This window comes from Podarcis cretensis (genome assembly GCF_951804945.1).
Source record: "Podarcis cretensis genome assembly, chromosome: 8".
Classification (NCBI taxonomy): domain Eukaryota; kingdom Metazoa; phylum Chordata; class Lepidosauria; order Squamata; family Lacertidae; genus Podarcis; species Podarcis cretensis.
This window is the reverse complement of record NC_137177.1, coordinates 68,115,731-68,138,466: the sequence shown is the minus strand read 5'-3', so window position 1 is coordinate 68,138,466 and position 22,736 is coordinate 68,115,731. Positions and strand designations below refer to the sequence as shown.

At 49.0% G+C, this 22,736-nt stretch overlaps 1 protein-coding gene across 5 annotated transcripts; it reads left to right on the top strand.

The window, feature by feature from the left end:
- The first annotated feature begins 38 nt into the window (after nucleotides 1-38).
- LOC307222994 (zinc finger and BTB domain-containing protein 40-like) lies at nucleotides 39-14,294 on the top strand. Of its 5 annotated transcripts, none has more exons than XM_079988642.1 (14): nucleotides 39-286; nucleotides 1,894-2,639; nucleotides 3,471-3,616; nucleotides 4,349-4,532; nucleotides 4,951-5,114; nucleotides 5,704-5,875; nucleotides 7,388-7,792; nucleotides 8,426-8,632; nucleotides 9,729-9,893; nucleotides 10,582-10,796; nucleotides 11,456-11,618; nucleotides 12,301-12,387; nucleotides 12,491-12,708; nucleotides 13,130-14,294. In XM_079988642.1, exons 2-14 carry the CDS (start codon nucleotides 1,943-1,945, stop codon nucleotides 13,241-13,243), a joined length of 2,937 nt encoding a protein of 978 aa, XP_079844768.1. In that variant the 5' UTR covers nucleotides 39-286; nucleotides 1,894-1,942; the 3' UTR covers nucleotides 13,244-14,294. The 5 variants fall into 5 exon arrangements, with proteins under 5 accessions (XP_079844768.1, XP_079844765.1, XP_079844766.1 ...); XM_079988639.1 differs by having other exon boundaries at nucleotides 44-286; nucleotides 12,491-12,717; XM_079988640.1 differs by lacking the exon at nucleotides 39-286 and adding an exon at nucleotides 302-414 and having other exon boundaries at nucleotides 12,491-12,717.
- The last annotated feature ends 8,442 nt before the right edge of the window (nucleotides 14,295-22,736 follow it).

The following is a 22,736-nucleotide window of genomic DNA, read 5'->3' as shown; positions in this document are numbered from 1 at the left end:
CACGTGACCTCGTTGCTCCCGCAGCGGCCAATCCGGTCTTCAGAAGTTAACCATTTGACGCGAGGCGGGTGGAGAACCTCCGTTGACAGACAAGCGACGAGAGAGGAAGTCCCGCCTCGGGACCCGCCTGTGAAGCGCGACTTTTCTCTTGTTTCCGCCTCTGTGCCCGGGAGGAGGCGGGGCCAGAGAAGCGGCTGAGGGACGCCGTCCTTGTTGAAGCTTTATTGTTCCTCCTCCCTCGCGCCCACCTTCGCCCGTGTCCGCCGCCGCGCGGCTCCCAATAAAGGTAACCATGGCAACGGCAGCCGGCCTAGGCGCCCGATTTAGGCCCTCTTCGCCGTATCCCAACTCGTCTTTCCTTCACCCGACCGGGGAGGGTGGGGGCCACGAAGAAGACGATTGCTCTGGCTCTAGGCAGGCCCCTGCGTTTGGCTTCTGCGTGGGCCTGGGGCCCCTTCGGGAGGCCGCCGCCTGGGTCGAGCGGGCGAGGGAGAGAGCGCGCCAGGGTGGGAGGCCTCGTCCGGGACAAGCCCCTCGGGAGGCTGGTGCCGCTCGGGGGGGCCTCTGCGTCCGCCCCCTCGCAGCTGGCCACCGGCCATGCATCTCCCTTGAAAGGACACTCGGCCCAAGTTGGGCTCTGTTAGGCTGTGAGACATGGCAGGGAATGAGGGAGGAAGATGCCTCGAGGCTGGAGCATCGCTTTCATTATTGTCCCCCTCCCCCTCCAAAAAGGCTCCCAGAGCGGCTTGTGATAAGAAACAGCTCAAGAAAGGGACTGGGGAGGGGGGACACACACCACAAACTCAGGCCTATCACATGTTTCCCCGCATGATTTCTCTTCAAGAATCCTGGGAGCTGTAGTTCGCCTCTCAAAAAGACCTGCAGTTCTCCAAACTGGAGCTTCCAGGGTTCTTTGGGTGAAGCATGGGCGGCACCGGCATGGTTTAAGCTGGCATCGTTTGTGGGACTTTGCCTTCCTCAAGAAGCTTCCCTTGAGTGGGAAACCAAAGGTCCACAGAACAGCACTGGGCTGTTTGAAAGTTCCTGTCCCCAACAGGCCTATGCTTCTCTTTAACTCATACCATTTAAGATATTTAAGAAGCAGTAGGTAAAAGTAAAAGGTAAAGAAACCCTGGATGGTTAAGTCCAGTAAAAGGTGACTATGGGTTTGTGGCTCTCATCTCGCTGCCGTTTGTCCACAGACAGCTTTCCGGGCCAAGTGGCCAGCATGACTAAAACCACTTCTGGTGCAATGGGACACCGTGATGGAAACCAGAGCACACAGAAACGGCGTTTACCTTTCCACCACAGCGGTACCATTTATCTACTTGCACTGATGTGCTTTCAAACTGGAGCAGTACTGGGCTTCTCGCAAAGGTTGCTTTCAAATGCCATTGCACTGCTCTTTGAACCTCTGAAAACCAGGCTCTACAGAGTGCAAGAGGGCAGGTCCCTGCCCCAAGGAGCTTACAGCCTGAAGTTTAACACATGGGAAGCAGCAGAGGCCGGGGACAGGGGAACAAAACCAATTTGTATTCACTTAAGATGGCCCCCCTAGGCTTCCTTACATGTTGAGGTTTGCAGTAAGGAATGAGAGCCAGGAGGTTGAGCCAGAAAATGTAGATTTTGAGGAAGGATTGGAAGGAAGGCAAGTGTGACACAGCAGACAGAACTAGAGAGCAGAGCAGAGGTCTGTAAATAGTAATACCCTGTTTGGGGAAATACCTTCTTACTCAAAGTCTAGTTGGGTGTTACAGGTGGAAAGCAGTAGTGTCCCAAGGCTGTTCACCTTTGTTTGTGGCAACGCCACAGATTTGATCACAATGATAGTTTGGAGAAGGGAACAAGTGCAGTCAACGCAACTAATTTGCTGCTCTTCTCATCTGCGTACAGCTGATTGGGAGCAAAACTATACAGAACGAGCAGAGACTTCCAGGGAGCTATGGATCTTCCAAACTACAGCCAGCAACTACTTCAACAGCTCCATACACTCTGCAGGGAACAGCAGTTCTGCGACTGTAACATCTTGGTTGGGACAATGCATTTCCGAGCGCACAAGCTTGTGCTGGCAGCAGCCAGTGTGTTGTTCAGGTCTGTGCTGGATGGCACAGACACAGTCTCCATTGATGCTTCTGTGGTGGCCCCAGATGAATTTGCTCTCCTGCTAGAAATGATATATACAGGCAAGCTGCCTCCTGGGAAGCACAATTTCACCAACATCATATCTGTGGCAGACAGTCTGCAGATGTTTGATGTGGCTGTCAGTTGCAAAACCCTTCTTGGGGACCTTCTGAGCTTTCCAAGTCAAGAAGAAGTGCCGAGGGACATTTCTGTTCAGGCAGGAGGTGCATCTAGTAAAGGTGTTGCCACTTTGGACAGTTCTCATGCTGCAAAACTCAGTGTCAAAGTGATGTTGCATCCTGAGCAGGTTTCTACTGGCTCTGCAGATTCTGTGGACACCACCAGAGTGCAAGGAAAGAGCACATGTCAGGCAGCTTCAGACAAGGAAACTCAGCTTCCTGATTCTCATTGCCAGGATCCCAAAGTTCTCCTCCCTCTGTGTCCAGGTGGCCAGAGCATTTGCGAGGAATGGGAGAGCACCAAACTGCCAGAGGAGAAAGACCTGGTTGGAGGTACAGGTGAGAGCGTCACCTTGACATTGCCTGCTCCTAATAAACTATAGAGTAACTTTGCTTGTTGTAATTCTACCCAGTGGACTGTTTCATACATGTATGTACCTTGTCTGACAGCTATGAGGTCAATTAGTGAACTGACTCAGTTGAAAAGTTTGCATTTGATTCTGTGTAGACATCCTTGTTTGCTGTACTTTCCCTGTGATGGCTATTTCACACATGGAAGTCATCACTTGATGCTGTGAGCTGCTGCTCCTGTTGCAAGCCAAAAGCCAAGAGCTTCTGCCTGCATCCATGCATGCTTTTCCCCTTGTCTGCAAGAGGAGGGAGATGCACCATCTTAATCAGGAGCCCAGGTGGGAAAAGCAAAGCTCTTCCCAAGAAACTCCTCCAGCAGCACCTATTAGGTAATTAAGACGTTTTGGTTTTTTAGCATAAACATTCCCACCAGAATGCTTCCTTGCACTCATTTGTGCCGGTTTCATTTGTGACTCACTTCCCATGAAACATCCCAAAGCAATTTAGCAACAAGGCATCAACAGTAACAAAGAAAAAAGGAATACAATTTCCAGATGAATAAAGGCTGGGATAAAAATCTGCACTTACAAGGCATTTTGAAAGGAGGTCTTCAGTAGATGCCAACATGGAATGCACTCCCAGATGAAATCTGCTGCAGAGTGCAGTGATCAATTGGGCACATATATCCATTACGTATGCTTGGTGTGCACAGTATGCTTGGTGAATAATTATCAGAAGAGGAAGACAGTAGCCCCCTGCTATCATCCTGCTTCCACTGGCCTTTCTCCCTTTGATTTTCTGGGCTTCCTCTTTTCATAGGAAGCTCAGAAGAGGTGAAGCCTACAGCTGCTGTGCCCCAGGAAAGTAAGGAAGAGCTTCTAAAGGATTTGACACAGCTGAGGCCTATCCAAGGGCTCTTGGACACATCAGAGGATGATGCTTTCCTCTCTGGGGTAGAAAAGCAGGTAAACTGGAAAAAGGGGAAGGCAGGAGCCTGTCTTTCTGCCACTCCCTTCTTACCCACATCACCCTTCCCTCTCCCACTAATGCCTCCTTCCTTTCTGCCAAGGAATTTGGCCTAGTACTTAATTCTATGTCAAGGAGGTAGGCAGAGTTGCCCAGTTCACTTCATGATGAACTCAGTTAGTTAGAGCGTGGTGCTGATAAACCAAGGTTGCAGCTTCGATCCCCGTATGGAACAGCTGCATATTCCTGCATTGGAAGGGAGTTGGGACTACATGATCTCAAGGTTTTTAAGCTGGATTCATGCATTAGCTGCTGCTTCTGTCAGTTATTTTAAATCGGTTTGTCTTTTTTAAATGTTTATCATATATTACATTTATATATCTTTTGTAAGATACCTTGAAAGAGTTTGTACCCTAATAGGTGGTATATAAATGAATTAAATAGATAAGTTAGTACCAGGTTTTCCCAGTTTGCATTGCTCTTGATAGCTATTAAGCATCGGTGGTGCACAGAATTGGTGCCCAACTGAAATATTTCCTGGAATGCCCAGATCCTGTCACTGCCAAACATGCCTGATTAGATTTTCAAAACATACTTGAAATAGTGTATGTGTTTCAAAATTTCAGCTTCAACAAACTGCATCAAAGTGTGTATGGGGGCAAGGGAGTATTGCATGTGCGTTTACTACGTTTCTCAGCATCTCCTGCTTAGCTGTGTAATTTTCCTTGCAGGCTGCCATGGACTGCTCTGAGGGCAGCTCACCCAGGGACTCTGCAGAGAATCTGTTCAAGGAGGAGAAGATCCTGAGCCCAGAGGCCCTGTCAAAGTTTCTCGGGGCCCTGAAAGCTCCTTTCCCTGGCCTGGGTCTCCTACTGGACCGTTGGGTGGCTGCAGCAGTTGGTTCTGACAGCACAGGTACCCTTGGGGTGACAATTTGGCGGTGGTGAGTGTTCAGAAAAGGCTTGCAGGCTATGGCCCCAACTGAGCTCTCGCTCAGCATCATGGAACAGAGGGTGCCCACCCCCCCACCTCGTCCAACGAGACTTCAGATGGTCTTTGTGACATGCAGGAGAGTCTTCACCCACAACATAGACTCTTTCTGCATACAGCTGGTCTCCTTGCATGCTCAGGATGGCCTGTTCCTACATGTCCTCTAGTCTAGACTTGAAACCATCCCATCTGGGTTATCCAGGCTCCAAGAGACAGTTTGAAGATTTCTCACAATGGGGAGCACCTAATGGGGCAGGGAAATGGCATGACTGTTGGGAAGCTGAGGCTCTGCAGTAGCCCTCTAGTCGGTAATTTGACACCCCACCCTACCCTGTTTCCATAGTTGGCTCTAGTGACAGCATTGCCACAGAAATACTACTGAGGCATCGCAAGCTGATTTCCGAGGCCCTCCAGCAGGGAGCTGGTCTAGAAGAGGAGTTGCCACCAGTAGAAGCAGACCTGGCCAAACCAGCCAAGGAGGTTCAGGATGCTGTCCCTGGATGCCAGGTGTGTATATCTCAGGTGTGCTAAGTCTGTAGCAGGATGTCTGCTGGGTAGATTCAGACAACCAATGGCCAGGTGAATGTGTGCTTCACTGCTTGGTCGTAACCCCATCGCAACATCACCCCCAATGACTAGCAAAGACGTGGTGCTTCTTTATCAAATGCATTATTAGCTTATGTGATTCATTGCCACAAGATACAAATGGACACATTCAGGGATGAAGTTGATCATCAACAGCCCTCCACCACTGTAGCTCAACAGAGCTTCTATGTTGCATTTCATTTTGGTTATTTATTTATTATCTACACATGAAAACCATCCCTTGCCCTATAGGCTCTCAGGGCATGTTTAGGAGTCAATAAACAACTGCGGTTCGACAGGGCAAGGCTGCTGTCTTTTATGTCCCTGCTTGGCAGCTCCCAGAGGCATGTGGCTGAACTCGCTGGACCTCTGGGTTGATCTAGTCCCCCGTGCCACACATGGGGAGCATCTGCACCTGCTCAGGCACCCAGGGGAGAGGTCAAATAATCCTGCCATGCAGCAGGGTAGGGGGACTCTCTCCATTGTGTGTTTCTTCTGTGGCTTTTCCCAGCTGGTGAGCACTTGCCTGCAGGAGATGGCCCCTGCGACCTCCTGGAGGGCAGCTCTGAGCAGTGCCTGGAACAACAAGCCACTTCCTGCCACCCAGATCTGCCAGCTCCTCTGCAGCATTCAGGAGTCATTCCCAGGCCTGCAGACAGTGATGCAGGAACTACAGCAAGCTGGTGAGAATCTTTCTGCCTTGTATATGCCACTCTCTAGGCATGTGGTGGGGGACATGCCCAGCCCCAGTCTGCAATTGGCAACATACACATCTGTGTGCATGCTTAAGAGGTGCATTGTTTTGCGGTCAATTTGGCAGAACTTGAGGCAAAGGGAGAGTGGGGGGAGCAGCTCACTGCAAAGTGACTCCCGCTGTGCGTCAGTTCAGGAATCCACAGCGAGGAGGCTGAATGCTGCCCAGAGTCACTCCCAGCTTCTTTCAGGGGGCTGCTGAGATGCTGGAGAAAATGGAAGCAGAAGAAGCCTTTCATTGCAGAGTAGAGGTAGCACTCAAAGGCCTACGGTCTTGGGTTGTTGCATGAGGGGCCTGGTTGTTGTCCAAGAGTCCAGTAGTGGGGAGCAGCCAGAGGAAAGTGTGGAAGACACTTTCACATGGCAGCTGATTTTGCCTGGTTTCTTCTACTTTCTTCTACTGCCGTGGTGAGGAGGAGAGAGTGGTGCAGTCCATGGAAGCATTCTCTAACCCTGAAAACCCTGCTCAGTCCCCTGAAGGCGGCCCTGTTTAGGGATGTTTTTAATGTCTGGTGTTTTATCGTGTTTTTAATATTCTGTTGGGAGCCGCCCAGAGTGGCTGGGGAAACGCAGTCACATGGGTAGGGTATAAATAATAAATTATTATTATTATTATTATTATTATTTATTTGTTATGAGAGATTCCACCAGACACAACCCCCCCCCCTTGCACACTTAAGGCCTAGAAACCTGCTTAATCAAAGGTAGAATAGATTTTCAGGTTTTTAAGTATTATTATCAATCAACTTCTACACAACCATCTGAAGATAGTGTACAGGAAAAACAGGAAAAGGTTTTTTTTAAAAAAACAAAACAGCAGGTACACCGAAAACAAAAGTAAGACAATGCAAAATATAGACCCTTGTAGCAAAAACCTACTTCTGCTGTTTCTGAGCTGTGCAGTGCATGGGAAGAGTGGTGTCCCCCTCAGGTGCAGGCATGTCCTTGCAGGATTTCTCCTTCCTTTCAAGCTGCCTGACCTTGAGGTAGTTGATCCTCGCTGCCCAGCCTATCTTGCACTTTCCAAGTAGCTTTAGGGAAGTGGTACAAGGTTTTTGCCTCAGGTGCTACAAAGATTAAAGCTATGCGACCTGAATGTGTTGCACCCGTTCAAGTGCACTTCAGAACTCCTATTGTTTTACACAGTTGGTGTAAGTTTTGCTTGGCAAGGGGGTAGAGAAGAAGCTGAAGCAGTTGCTACTGCTGACCACTCCTGGGAATTCCTCTGGAACTGTCCTGATGCTTGGAAGCACTTACTAGAAACTAGTAAGCTAGAAGCTAGAAACTCTAGTAAGCTAGAAGCTAGAAACTTCACCCTTACAAAGGTTCTCTGGAAGCTGTGCTCAGGATATTGTTCTTCAGATATTTTTTGCTCCTGCTGATGGCCCTGAAGCCATGGTCCACATGCCTTAGAGCAACTGTTTCCTTTTGTTCTTCCACAGGGCTCTTGACAGCTGTCAACGGAGGGAAGGCCAGTGTCTGGAAATGGAAGGTGAACAGCATGTCTCAGGTTGAAGCGGTGGGCAAAGCGGAGCCAAAGGGGGGCCGAAGCCCAGAGGCCCTCAAGGGAGCCGCCTCCCCAAAGAGCTTTGCCTGCAAGGCCTGTGGGAAGAGCTTTCGCTTCTACTGCCGCTTGAAGGTGCACGAGAAGCGCTGCCGGGTGGCCCACCAGAAGCCGGCGCAGTGCCCAGAGTGTGGCGAGGCAAAGGCCTCCAAGGCAGAACTGGAGAAGCACCAGGCGGAGGCTCACGGCAAGCTAGGCTCCTCCCTCCGGAAGAAGAAGCCCAAGAAGCCCCGCCTCCCCGTGGCCTGCGACATTTGTGGGCGGGAGTTTGCACACACATCAGGTATGGCCAGCCACAGGGCTGCTGGGAGCTGCCGGCTTCCCTTTTATCTCTCCATTAACAGTCAGGCCCTCTCTGCATTCAGAAGTGAAACCCCAGAGGTCCAGTCATCCTCTAGATTGGGGTTTCTCAAACTTGGGTCTCCAGCTGTTTTTGGACTCCCATCATCGCTAGCTATCTGGACCAGTGGCCAGGAATGATGGGAATTGTAGTCCAAAAGCAGCTGGCAACCCAAGTTTGAGAAACCCTGCTCTAGATCCAGATTCCTGCTGAGCCTGGGTGAGGCAGAGGGAGCAGGCTTGGCAGCCCAATTCAAAGCCTTGAGGCTGGAGAAGAAGCCTTGCTTTTCCCACTCTGCTTAGCCCAGTCTAGATGACTTTCTCTGGGCACATTTTGAGGGCTGTGCGAGTGAATGCTACTTCCTTACCATGCCCAAGAAAAGCTTGAGAGAGGGCCCTTCCCACAGCAGGGACTTTTCCCAGCGTGAATCTCCTCCGCTGCAGCCCAGGCCCAGTTTGAGCAGGCGGTGGTGAGCAGCTCTGTGTCCCTTGAGAAGCTGATCTGAAAAGGCTGCACATGGTGTGCTGGGGAGCCTCACCTGCTGCTGTTTCCTTCTCCCTCCCCACCTCCCCTCAGGGATGCAGTACCACAAACTGACAGAGCACTTTGATGAGAAGCCCTTTTCCTGCGAAGAGTGCGGTGCCAAGTTTGCGGCCAACTCCACGCTCAAGAACCACCAGCGCCTGCACACGGGTGACCAGCCCTTCGCCTGCAAGCACTGCCTGATGAGCTTCGCCCAGGCTTCGGCTCTCGCCTACCATACCAAGAAGAAGCACGCCAAAGGTGAGGCCAGGCGCCCCTCCAGGTCAGCCTCCGACCTCAGCAACCTGACAGGAGTCAGGGAAGCTAGCAAAGAACCGGGGGCCCTGCTGACACATGTCATTTCCCCCTGCACACCCAGAGGCTGCATCTCACGCAGCCCACTGCCGAAATGTGCCACACTACTGAAATGTGCCAAGGCCCCCCAGTAGAGCAGGAATTGGGCTATGATGTGCTGCTGCACAGCAGGGCTGGGAGTCAGGGAAAGGCACCTTGGCAAGCAGCACTGAGCCCCACTGTGTGGAGGAGCCAAAACTTCACAGGCTGCTGGGTACTGAAAGTTGGGGCGTATGAGTGCTTCCCTTGTGGGGCTACCCAGCCACAGGAAGAGACTGACCTCATCACAGCTTTGAAGACCCCAAAGTGGGTTGCTGCCCTCTGTCCCTCAGCCACCTTTTTTGGCTCCTCTTGCTGTCTTTTCCAGCTGATCCCTGTCACTCTGAGACAGTGTTTGAGATTAGCCAGGCGCATTTTGCACCTGGCTTTTGAACACTTTCAACCAAGTGAAGATGCCTGGCTGCCAGGATGGCGTCTGACACCTCCACCGTCTGGAGGTGCATGCCTGGGGGTCATTGGATCTGGACTGTTTTCACACACTCATACCCCACCCATCTTGTAGAATTCTGTCGGTAATATTTTATCAGCACAATTGGAATGAATTTCAGGAACCCAAGTGCTTTTTCTGCACAGCCTGAGCAGGAACAGTCACCATGAAGAAAAACAGGTCAGAATATATGTGGGCTGTCTCTGGGTCAAGTGATTTTTCATCTTTAAGGTCACCAAGCTCTGAAGAGTGTCATCTGAACTAGCTGGATATTTAACTGAGAATCAGTCAGTGGCAACTAGACATTTCATTTTGGCAACTGCAACCTTGGTTAAAGGAGCCATTTGGCGCCTAGCTTATATAACTGATTTTCTAACACTGCTCCAAGACCAGGCACTGCTTGGGTATTCTGGAAATCTGATGATGGTCCTTCTAGCATGCCAGTCCTTCCATGCTTAGGCTCAGTGCCATAATATTAGCCCTCATACCAACACACTGCATTGGCTCTCTTGGCAGGGAAGATGTATGCTTGCCAGTACTGTGCCGCCGTCTTCGCGCAGTCCATTGAGCTGTCCCGCCACGTGCGCACCCACACAGGTGACAAACCCTATGTCTGCCGGGAATGTGGGAAAGGCTTCCGCCAAGCCAACGGTCTCTCCATACACCTGCACACCTTTCACAGTGAGTGCCTTGGGCTTCATAATAATAAATGACAACAAATAATGACAGCAACGGCTTCCCGCCCTCCCTAGCTTTGTAAGTTTTGCCATTTACTGCTCATGCACTTAAAAGTGCTGCAGACACACCCTGGAAGGAAGCAGTTGCAGGATGCCCCCTGCTCTGCCTCTTTTGTGAGATCATCCCCTTCCTGGACCAGTGCCAGAGATCTAGAGGAGTTGCTCATCATTATTATTATTTAGAGATTTTTTTATAATGCTAAGTAATCTGAGAGTTCTTGCTCTCAAGCTTACAGTCTTGCATGTGGTTCTGCTTTGGAGAAGGAGGCAGTGCTGAGCCCTTGAGGTAGGGTGACCCCAACTGTCCTTCCAGGAGCTGGAGGTCTGCTGTTGGTGGCAGCTGTTCTTCTGTGTCTCTGCCTAAAAGTCCCACACAGCAGGGTATAGTCAAGGGCTTGGGCTCTGCCAGAAAGGCTGGAATCATGAGGTGCACCAACATGATGCCCAGATAAGACTGAATGTGGTCCTGGTTGGGAGCAAAGTCTTTCCTGAGGGTAGGGCAGTCATAATCTGAGGGGAAACAGTTGTGTGATTGTAACCAGCTCCTGTTTTGTCCTTCTGCTCCTCCTGAACCCTCTGCATGTTGTTTCCTCACCCCACCTTCCTGCCCTCCCCTCCACATGGGGACTCAGACATTGACGACCCCTATGACTGCCAGAAGTGCCAGATGAGCTTCCCCACCCTGCAGGAGCACCAGAAGCACATCCATGCAGCCCACTCCAGGGAGTACCACCCATGCCCAACCTGTGGGAAGGTTTTCAGTGCCCCGTCCCTGCTGGAGCGCCATGTGGTCACCCACGTCGGGGGGAAACCTTTCAGCTGCCAGATCTGCAACAAAGCTTATCAGGTGGGTCTGGTTTGGCAGAAGCAGTGGCCAACAGGACAACCATCGCTCCCCTTTGCCATTCTTAAGTCTCACCTCTCCCTCGCACACACAGACACAACTTCCATTGCTTCCCCTGAGTCTCAGGGAATCTAAAAGTGCTGAATTCTAAAATGGGCATTTTGTCTTTTTGTACATGATAAAAAGCTATATTTCACACAAGGCGTTTTACAATAAAAATCAGTCAAAGGTGACTTCGTAACAATAAAATACCAAATAAAACCAGCCCATTGGTTCCAAAGACTGTGTTTACAACAGGCAATCAGATTCTGACTTGGCCACTCCTTTGCACCCAGGGATGTCAGAGAAGGAGCACCAGGGAAGTCTTACTTGGACTTCTTCCAAAGACTTGCCTCCACTGAAGATCAGGCTCTGCTGTGTGCATCCATTCACCTCTCTTTGTGGATAGATAGAAAATGCAATTGGGGGCATGTGGGGTAGCAACAGCCAAGGGAATGATGTGGCAGTGTTTCCTTTGGAGACAGAAGCCATTGTCTACCTTAGGGGTGGAGTGAGTGGGTGGAAACCCTATAGTCAGTGTGAATCCCAGAGTCGAGGCTTTGAACCTGCAGCCCAAGCCCCTCTGTGGGTTGTGATAACCAGAATGGATTTGCCCCCTCCAGCAATTGTCAGGGCTGTGGTACCACAATCGGACTCATCATCCGGACATCTTTGCTGCTCAGAACCACCGGTCCTCCAAGTTCTCTTCGCTGCAGTGCAGCTCCTGCGATAAGACCTTTTCCAGCACTGCAGCCCACAGGAGACACACCAAGGAAGAGCATGCAGGTAAAGGACTCGGAGGGCAAAGGTGCCACCTTGGTGCCTTCTGCTTTTGGTGCCCCACAGGTCTTGACATTTGGCACGGGGCCTGCAGCTCAGCACTGGCTGTTACGTGAACTTTGTGGGATCAGACCAAGGTCCAGTTCATTCGGCAGCCTGTCTTTCTCTACCATTGTTCCTGGCAAAGTCAAAAGCAGGGTGGTCCCTGCCCTCCACCGGCATCGTGTTCAGAGGTAGACTTCCTCTGGGGGTGTGGAGATATATGGAATCCACCACTCTCTTCCTAGGAACTGTTGGACCTCCACAAAACCTCCATTGCATGTTATAGTTTGGTGGGGTTTGGGTGCATGCTGTCTTCACACTTCACCTTTTAAGCAGTGGTTTTGGATTGAGGGGACAAGTGTCAGGAGCCTGGCAGATCCCACAGCAGCCAGGTTTTGGGGGAGAGGGATCCACTCTACTGAGGTGGGTGGCTTACCGTAGGCTCTTTGTGAGGCTGTGTTGGTTGGAAGAGAATGCATTAGAGGAGCCACCCAAAAAGGCTTTTGCATTAGAGGAGCCACCCAAAAAGGCTTTGCAAGCCCTTCTCCTGAGCAGGGGGCTGGGTGAAGGTCAGTAGATATCTGGCCTGTAGCTGAACCCTCATTTTGATAAGCTACCCACCGGGGGTCTCATGGCTTTCCTTTAGAAGTGACATTCCATGAGTGTGAGAAGTGCAAGAGACTCTTCCCTTCGGTCGCTTTGCTGCAGGCCCATGAGAAAAGCCAGCACTCGGGTGAGTGTCCCCCTAATTTGCCCCTTGTTGCCCCTCTCCCAGGAAGTTCCCACTTCCTTGCCTACTCATGACTGCATTGTCTCTCTCTCTCTCTCCCTTTTAGGGTCTCAGCCCCTCCACTGCCCACACTGCTCAGCCTCTTTCCACCTCCAGGGGGCACTGCAGCAGCACCTGGCCACCAAACACACCAGCCCTTCGGAGCCTTCCTTGGTCTGCACACTCTGCGAGGAGGTCTTCCCTGGACAAGAGCAGCTGGAGCAGCACTGTGGTGCTGAGCACCCAAAGGTGGTGGTTGCCAGTTCACAAGTTCCGATGGCCCAGGTAGTGCAGGTCAGTGATACCTTTCCCATCAGGGATGTTACGCTGACCCCTTCCCAGTCCTTCGTCTGGGCCCCTGTTCTGTGTCATCCCATCAGGAAGGACAAAGCCTCTTAACACAGCTTCCCCCACACGCAAAGTTTTTCCTGGTGTGTTACGATATAGGCCAGATGTGGGGAACCTCCAGTCCATGGGCCCAGTTGACTGCCAACCAGTCAGATCCAGTTCCCCAGTCTGGATATAAACAGCGTCACCCCTTTTCTTCTGATGCCAACTTGAAGTTGCCTCAACTTCACCCACTCCCCATTATACTGTGAGGAGCAAAGCGAGGTTGAGCGTGAGTGGCTACCTGCCCGCAAAGTGAACGTCCAGCATACTCTTCTGCCCAGCTGAAGCAGTGACATCCATGTCCTTTCCTTGTCAGGTGCTTCAGACACCTGAGCCTGTGGTCACCGTGGCAGAGCCGGAATTTGCTGACGCTCAGGTGTTTCTGACGTTGCCAGAAGTACAGGGCACCAAAGTGGAGCACAGCTGGTGATGGTGAATTCGGAAGACTTCCTGGATGAAAAAGTCATGACGATGTGAGATGGGGAGAGGGATAGCCCGTGCCAGCCTGTGTTTTTGTTGGGCTGGAACCTGCTTGAACATTTGCCATGGAGCAAGGCACAGCAGGGATGAAAGCAATCCTAGAAAAACAGGGTGTCCAGGATGGAAAGGTTTGGATCAGATGTGCCGATTGAAAGGCAGACTCTCCCTTCTGGGCATCGTAGGAGGCTGCGTGGTTCTGTTCTCCACCTGGCTGTGCCCTTTTTTTTAGGTTTCCTTCCCTTCTGTTTGGGTGTGCTAGGTCATTTATGAGATGAATAGGGGAGCTGCCTGAGGGCTGTCCAAGGGCCTGGGTGCCACATTTTTCTGCTCCTGGAAGCAGACGTAGGGAGGGGAACATGGTGATCCAAATAGAGAGTGGCAAAGCAGATGGCAGAAGCATGGCAGCCTTGCCATGTGGGCAGGTGGTTGAGGACAAGAACCCCTACCCAACCTACTCCTAAGAAAACAGCTGCCCATCCTGCAGTCCATGAGCTCCATCTAGGACCATCTTGAGGCTTGAGGGGTCTCTGGATAAACTTCCCTCTGGTAGGCGATTCATTGGTGGGTCCTGGTTGACATACCAGGCAATGGTGGCAGCTGTGACACTGAGAAGCTGGATCAAAGTGCCCTTTAAATTTCCCTCCACCTGTTGTTTCACTCTTGGGATTGTGTGAAGCTTGTCCCAGCCACCTTGCTCTGCTTGGACCAGAACTTTTTTTTAAAACATATTGGGGTGGGGTCCAAGGCCCACAAATGGGCCCCGGCAGCTGTACTGGCCCTTGCACTGCAACATATTCTTCATGAGGGAGTCCTTTGGCAAACGTGGCTTTGAGCTTTCTAGAAACAGCTTGCAAGCAAGACCTTGTAATATGCATCAGTAGCTCTGACGTACTCAAGTGTGCAAGGACAAACTGGTATTGAAATTACTTATATGAAGGTAGCAAACATTAACAATGATGTTAACAAACTGGCTGAATAAACTGAGCTCCTGTTTTGTATGAGTCTGTGCTCCAAGTGTTATTTAGTGATAATCCTAAATCCTGAATCCGTTTGTTCCTGTTGAAAACCTCTCAGAGTCAGCCTGGGTTTACCAAATATTGAACATGGGTGAGCATCTTCAGCCTGGCTTGGCTTACTGTTTCATTTTTTATTTGGAAGTGTATTTTATTTCTTTTCAATAAAGAGAAAGAACAGGGAACCCAGGAACAGCTCTGGAGTACATTTTGTGTTTTAATACACACTATGCAAATGACAACACAGGACGAAGAGGCATTCTGTGCTCAGTTTGTCTTATCCCTTTGACTCCATTACCTTTTTATGTGGCACCAAATCCCTTCATAAAGTGGCGTGTGGAATGGTGGTGGGGGGGACTTGGACAGTGTTGATGCTTCTGCACAATGAATGAATGACTCCAGGGCTTTTTTCAGCTGGAACTTGACAGAACTTAGTTCCAATACTTCTCAGGTGGGCACCACTGCCATTCTAAGAGAAGGAGGGGGGTGTTCATGGTGAGTTCCAGGACTTCTTTTTCTAGAAAAATAGCACTGAATGAATCCATGTTTGACCCAAGCTCTTTAACCATCGTATAGTGCAGTGTTGGGCAGTCAGAAAGCCAGTCCAGCCACCCTTTCAGTGGAGGCCATTGCTACTCTTCCAATGTTGATATTGATGAGCTATGGATGTACGTTAAAAACTTCTGAATGAAGTGAATGAACAAATGAAAAGAGGGTGGGGCAGGGCAGAACCCACCCCTCTGGGCTGTGCCTTCCATCTGCCAGTTGTGAATAACAGTAGCACCTACAAAATTACTTTGATTGGCTCCTAAATTGACTTCTCACATATAAGGTTAGCACAGATTAGACACACAGAGCCAGCCACTGCATATAGAGGGGTGAAATCCAGACCACTGAAGTCCTATCCTTGAGCCTGCTGTCTCTTAAATTGTGTTGCTGCCACCTTGTGACATAAGATCAGTACTCCATCTGTGGAGCACAATCTTCTCTGTGTTGTTGTCATCTGCCTTTATGCTGGTAGTATTAGGGGAGCAGCCATATACCAGGGTGCTCTTAAGAAATGGAGGGCCCTGACTGCTGTCTCTAAAGTTTACATAAAATTAAAAAGCTATTAGATCTTTGTCACTGTGAGGACAGCTGAGCTTTAAAATACCTGGAGCTTTGTTTCATGATTAGTAATCTCGCCTAGGCATATGGTAAAGATGACTTGATAATGTTCTAATGTGTTTTGCCAGCAGTACTGAAGAACCGGTTAGAAACCTGGACCATTAACTTGCCTTTATCTCTATCCAGAGGTCAAGAATTGGTTGTTTAATGTATCCGTTGTGTTAAGGACATTCCTGTTCTATTAGTTAATCAGTTAGGGTATCAAAAGCCAAGCCTAGATCAACAAAGGTTGTGTACGGGGGGTTTTTTCTGCCACCTACAGCTTATCTGTGACTTGAATTCTGAGGGCTGAAAGAGCTACCTATTGCAAAAGCCTTTTGTAAAAACCATCCTGTTTTACTATAAGGCCCAAGAGTGACATTTTCCCTAAGAAGCAAGAAACCAGCTTCTTAACTGAAAGGGCAGGTAGGCTAACTGACCTGTAATATTTTGAGTCTTGGGAATTATTCTTCAGATACAAGCACAGTATTTTACTCCAAGCCACATGGGAGCCTGTTGGCATACAGCCTCTTAAATCTGATGACAACTTCAGCCGGGTTTGGCGACCACATAATGACATTCATAAGCATGGAGGAAGACTTTGCATCAAACTTCCTCATGCAGGTCTGGTTAATAGAGGTCTTTCACATGATGTGTGAAGGGGCAGTCACAGATCTGTCACGTGACCTCCCATCACAAGGCTTTTTCATTGGCACTCATGAGGTGGTGATGAATTTGCTCAAGGGAGGAAAGGGGGGAATTTGCCCACTTTGGGGTAGAGGATATGAATGGAACAGTTTGTGGTAAAAGCAGCTATTGAGTGGTATGTCGGCATACCACACTCACTATGTGGTGGCAATCACCAGGAGCAGCCTACCTTTACAGGCTCATTTTTCTTGAGAGTGGGCTGATGCTGCTCTTTAACAACTGTTTAATCATTCATTCTTGGAGTATTCTTTCCATTCCTATATGGCAGGGGTATCCAAAGTGATGGCCTGCAGATGTTGGACTACAACTCCCATCAGTCGCAGCCAGCAGTGGTAAGAGACAATAGGAGTTGTAACCCAACATAATCTGGAAAGCAGCACATTGGCTACACATGCTATAGGAAGCACTCAGATTTACAGGGTTAATCGCAGCGCTGGTCCTGTTCAGTAGACCCTTATCAATCCATTTCATTGCGCCTGCTCTGGATAGGACTTAGTTGGGTACAACCCGCAGTATTTAAAACAATACCATACTCTGAGGACTTAAGCAAATCCAAATAACTATCACTCAAAATCTAATCGGGGGGTGGGGTGTTGGTTGGTTGTGATCAACACTAGAACTGTAGTGAACCTCCATGAAATTCATTCTTGATAATATATTGAAGTATTTTTAATATCTTTATTTGTAAGCAGCTTGGATCTTCACAGAAAATTGGGGTATCGTTTTAAGTTTACTTTATTATTTATAACAGCCCAGTAATCTGCAAGTGGCGCTTGACAGGAAAGACAGAAAGAGGCACTGAGAGCAGAGCTTTTGACAACCAGGCACCCTCCAGATCTTTTGGGCAACAACGTCCCGTCAGTCCCAAACATCACACTAGCTGGTGCTGGTGGAAGCTGTAGCTCAGAAGATCAGGAGGGGAACCTGGTTGGGGAAGACTGCTTTAGAGAAACAGAGCTGGGAAGGAGAGAGCTGCAGCTATGAAAGCAGCCCATGTTAAGCATCCAAAAGGAAAGTGACTAAAATGACCTTCCTGATTTTGGGATTGTGGTGATGTGCAAGTGTATTCCATTTAATAAATTCACTAATCAAAAATGAGCAGATCAGTGGACAACCCTATTAATAAGCAATCTGATCACACCAGAGGGCCTTCAAGCCCCTGGATGAATACAGAGCAAGCTGCTGCTAAGAAGGACGTTTTTTGTTGCTTGCAAAACCAGCCAGTCAGAGGATCCATTGGCTTTTGTCAGAGACATATCCCGGGTTGCGGGGAAATCCAGAAGATTTTTCCTGCCACCCAGCAGAAACTCCACTGGGCTATGGCCAGATGGCCTTTCTGTGGTGTTGCTTTATGTGTGGAAGGAGGGGGAGGTGAGGAGGTTCTGCCTTCCCAGAGTTACCAAAAAGGATGGGAACCGAAAATGTTCCCAACCTTTTTTCATTCTTTTGGGGGAAGCTGAGACAGAAGAGACGCTACAAATCTCTCGCTCTGTCCCCAGGCTGCCGTGCATGTGGATTTACACATAAATTGTTCTTGGAAGTGACACTCAACTTTGTTCCTCTCTCACAAAGGGGGCATTTTGGGATGAATGTCAGCTCATGGCTTTGCATACCTGATGCTTTCTCCCTTCAGGATGCCTCCTCCATCCAGATGAGACGTTCCGTATTCATTTAGCCCCAGTCCTTTTGTGCAGCTGCCCTATGAAATGGTTTGTGACAAGGTATTCATCTTTCCCCTTCGTTTACAGCTTCATTTTAGCCTTGGCAACCTGGCTTAGCAAAAGACAAACCCTTCATTCATTATATCCCTCTCTCTCGGATTGGGGCTTATTGCACTGTTTCTTGGAAACCTCCCTTTCAAGCAGTCCATAATCCTTTCTCCGAAGGAAGCATTAGCTCCAGCTGAGTTAGTTCCCTTTTACAGCTCTGAAACAAGTGTATTTGGGGGGTGTTTTTATACGAGAAAATGAATGCTGGGGTTGTTGGGGGTTTTTTTGTTGGGTGGGGGAGAGAAAATATCTCATCATGCTGTGTTGTATTTTGTTTCAGAGTAAACTGGGAGCATCCATTATATTTTCAGGCAGAGTATATAGGGGCTTGCAAGCTTAAAAGAACATAAACGTTGTGATCACACTGATGGTCCTCTAGTCTAGCGTTCCCTTTCTCAGCCAGCAAACTTCCGGACCCTCCAAAGGAGGTCACGGAAGGAACAGTGGCTGTTCCCAGTACTATACAACTTTTAGAAGACATCTAAAAGCAGACCTGTTTTGGGAAGTGTTTAACGTTTGACGGTTTACTATGTTTTTATATGTGCTGTAAGCCGCCCAGAGTGGCTGGGGAAACCCAGCCAGATGGGTGGGGTATTATTATTATTATTAATTATTGCTGGGGATTTGGGATTTTCTGACATGGTCTCATTATCCAGCTTGTGTTCCACACACAAAAATCTGACCCCTCGCCATCCTAAACATACTCTGTTCTTTCAACTGTTCCTTACCAAATGTAGGTTCCAGGCTCCAGGCCGATCGCCCTCCTTTGCAAATGCTCCTGTTTTGCCTTAAAATAAGGTGCCCAGAACTGGCCACATTAGATGTGACCTGATATCCAGGTGGAGGAATAAAGTGAGGAGCACTTGGGGGGGGGGCATATGTGACCCTCCTCCTCAGTGACCCTCTCCATCCCTGACGTTTGTATGCTGAAGCCGGGGATGTGTTTCTTGTGCATTCAAATGAATGTGCTTAAGAGGTCTTTTAGCAGCTGAGAAACCTGTGCATCGTATGAGGTTTCCCATGGCAGGGCGGATTCTAAATGGGTTCAGAGGAACATGTAAAGGATCTCCTTTCAAGCCATCCCATTTGATGCTGGAAGGGTGGGGTGTTAGGGGCAAGGCTGGAATGTGTCCCCTGGAGCCCCTCCCTGCAGGTTCTTTGAATACTTGAGTAGGCCTATTGTTTCCTGTTATCGGCATAAAGAGGGGATGGAAGCACCAAACACAGAAAAAGATGAGCAGGCTATAATCCCCTCCTCAGACCCAACAAATCCAGCCTTTGTTTGTCTTTTGCACCTATCCCGTTGCAAAACCTTCCTATTTGCTTGCCCTGATTGCTCACTTTCAGGAAACAGGGCAGCCTTGTGACAGATCTGGATTGGATTACTTCCAGACTGTCAATATTTTGCTGGAGGAATTCAATTGCATGCCAGAATTTAAGTTTGCACAGTTAAAGTGGATTAAAGCACTTTGGTGCAACAAATCCACTTTCAAAATACCCACACTTTTTGTTGTTAGGAAAGTGACAGGGAAAAGGATTCTAAAAACATGATATAAATGTTTGATTTATGGGAATGCTCAATAAGCATTCTCGTCATCTGAAGGAGCTCCTGCTCCAATCTATCCAGCTATGTGACAGACAGGATTTATTTATTTATTTATTTTAAATACTTTCAGGCCACTTTTCCAAGCAATTCCTGAAAGCTGCTTATGACAAGAACAACTCCCCCCCCCCAAAAAAAAAAACCCCAGAAATAGGAATGCAAAAGATTAAAACCTCAAGCAAGTCATCTGCTCCAATCTGCTCACAAGGAAGCCAGGAAAATATCGCCACTGTCCAAGCAACAATATATATCACTTCTGGAAGACCAATTGAAGAGGTCATTGAGGCCTTCTGAAAAGCCTGCAGCCTGGGCAATGGCTCAGAGCAGGTTGGAAGGAAGAGAATAATTCCAACCCTTCAAAAGTGGCAGGGGGGGGGGGGTGTTGTCCTCTGCTCTGCATGAAATCAAGCTTCATCCACCTGTGATATGAATGCCCTGGTAATAGGTACAACAGCCTTGGAAAGAGATCCTGTTTGCAGTTTCGAAAAACCTTTCAAGTGCCCAAAGCCTGCCATGTCTATTTAAATCAACAGATTGGTGGAGGAAAGGGATCAGTGGGTACAAGCCATGATGGCTATTCTCTGCCTCCACATTCAGAAGCAGCAACGCTTCTGCATGCCAGTGCTGGAAACTACAGGAGGAGAGAGGGCTCTTGTTTCTCACGTCCTGCTTGCTGCTTTCCCTTGGAGGCATTTGGTTGGCCACTGTGAGAACAGGATACCAGACTAGATGGGCCATTGGCCTGATCCAGCAGACGCTTTTTCCATTCTGGTGTTCTAAATTGGTTCTGGAGACAAACGAAGTTGTTGTTTTTTAATCTAGCTTAGTCTTTTTTTAAATGTACCTAGTTATTACTCTCATTAACAGGATTTGGTTTTGACAGTCTGCCAGGCTAAAAAACAATCAGTTCCAGGGAATCCTTGTGCAAACCTAAGGAGTCAGCAAGCAGAATGCCTCCTGGGTGATTTCAGAGTTCCTGCCTTGCATCACCACCACTGCTGTGCACTATACATGTGTGTGGAACACCCCCTCTCTTTGCTTGCAAGCCAGATCCATTTGTAGCCACGGGCCCTTTGCCTTGGAGTTCTGCATGTACAGGAAAACAGATCTTCATCTTTGTAAACCTCTGCAGCAGTCGCTGCCGCCACTGCCTCTGCTAGTCATGCTTACAATGCCTGGAACAGAACTTCATTCTACTTGCTGAGCTATTTCTTGATATGGTTTTGCATCCCGATAACCCACATGGCCCTGTGTCAAAAGAATATCGAATACTTTCTTCTTGCTTCCTGAACTGTTGGCAAAGCAGAGGGGTGTGGCGTTGTCTGTTCTCTATACATTCCCTACAATATGCTAGTTATAATCTACAAAGCCCACAGTGGCTAAGGCATAAAATACCTTTCATTAGCTCTCATTCCTAGCTCCCACACGGGGCTAATTTAATGGCCACCTGTGCCTCTGTTTCAGAACAGAGAGCAAATGGAGAGAAGTTGTGCTTTGTGACTGCTTAACCTGCCCCCCCAAATAAACCTCTCCCATGCCATGGACTCTTTGAATGTCTTTCTGGACCCCCTCTTTGGCTTTGTCAGAAATGAGGCCAAATCTGATACATATTTACAGAAAATGTGCACATGTTAACTTGTGTGACAGTACTTTTCATCAATTTATTATGCTTATTTGTTTTGAAAGTTCGTCGGGTTTATCAAGGGGGGTTAATTAATATCTTACACTTTTATGTAACTTGGACTTACATTTTAAATTTTTTTTAAAAGTGGGCTATAAATTTAGGCAGGGTGCTGGGGTTAGCCAGAACTAGCCATCCTGCAGCTACAGCACGTACTACCTTGGAAAATGGCAGTCCAGCCTTTGAGGTCCTTAATAGTCCCTGCTGTTGGTGGCCCTTTCTCAATTGCAGGGGAAATGACAAAATAACTGCTTTGTTTGCAGACGTAATTACGTGCCGCTCAGCCCCAGCTCTTTCCTCGGGTCTCTGAGTCAGGGCGACGGTGTGCAATTCCAGCTCTGATTGCCATCTTGATCTTCTTAACAGGATGCGACACACCGGAGACAGACAGACTTAATTGCAGTGCTGAGGCTGCTCCTGCACCAGACAGCCAGAAAAACCTGTGAGGCCATAGAGAGACTTAGGTTTCATTGGGAGGTCCCTACATCCATGCAGAAGGCCTGCAAAGACATGGAAGGCAGGCTCTCTCTATTCAAGAGGGGGCAATTGGGGGGAGCTCAGCTTGGCAGGTAGCCTGGAACCCTTCCAAGAATTTCAGCCCCATCTATCTGCCCCCTCCCCCACACCTATCACACAACATTAGTTTTCCCATACACAAGACACTCGGATTTCTCTTGAGGCCAAAGATGGCTGCATTGTATGGTAGACCTCTGTCTCTCCTCGCCCCCCTAACAATCAGATGCATCAATCAGACTCTTTGGAGCCCATTTTCAGTCTCTGGTAGACAATCTGCTGGAAGCCTAAACGCTCATATGGCCCCAATGGGCAATCAGGCACAGCCCATGTCTTCACTCTGCAGTGGATTCATAGAATCGTACAGTTGGAAGAGACCACGAGGGTCAACCCCCTGCAATGCAGGAACCTTTTGCCCAACGTGGGGCTCAAACCCACAACCTGAGATTAAGGATCTTGTTCACTACCCGATGGGGCTATCTTCCTTCATAGAGAAAGCCTAGGCAGGGCTTCTGGGTTCCACACCCATTTTTGACCCCCTTTGCCCTGATGGTTCACGTTCATGAGTTCTTCAGGACACAGCAAAAGAAAGCAGCATCTGGCATTGTTCCCCCCCCCTTCTCTGTTCTTCTTACAAAGAGAAAAGGGAAGTAGGGACGGGATGTCCCGTCCAGAAGACACATGCCAACATCCCTGAGCCAATGGCTGCCTCTGTGTGGTGGGTGGCGGCAAACTGACCTCCCAGTTCCAGGTAACTGCAGGGTAAAGTCAACACAACTGTTTGTAGAGCGTTTGACACAGAACAAATGCCAGGGTCAGCTGGCTAATAATCTGCCTGGCAGAAGCTGTGACCTTTGGACATCCGGCGTGCAGGATACAGCCGGAAGTTTGGTGAGAGTTGGCAGCCCAGCAGGCTTCTGAGCAAACGGCACCGGGAAGCGTTGCATGTGGGGGTGGGGATAGTCACCAGCAGGGGCTGAGATGCCTAATGCAGAAGCCAGAGAGAGAGA

What these genes read in the sequence shown, in the direction of transcription:
- LOC307222994 (XM_079988639.1), top strand. Translation starts at nt 1,943, where the DNA reads ATGGATCTTCCAAACTACAGCCAGCAACTACTTCAACAGCTCCATACA. An exon ending in AGACCTGGTTGGAGGTACAG is followed by an intron (nt 2,640 to 3,470) that starts GTGAGAGCGTCA and finishes CTCTTTTCATAG; the next exon opens with GAAGCTCAGAAGAGGTGAAG. An exon ending in TCTCTGGGGTAGAAAAGCAG is followed by an intron (nt 3,617 to 4,348) that starts GTAAACTGGAAA and finishes TTTTCCTTGCAG; the next exon opens with GCTGCCATGGACTGCTCTGA.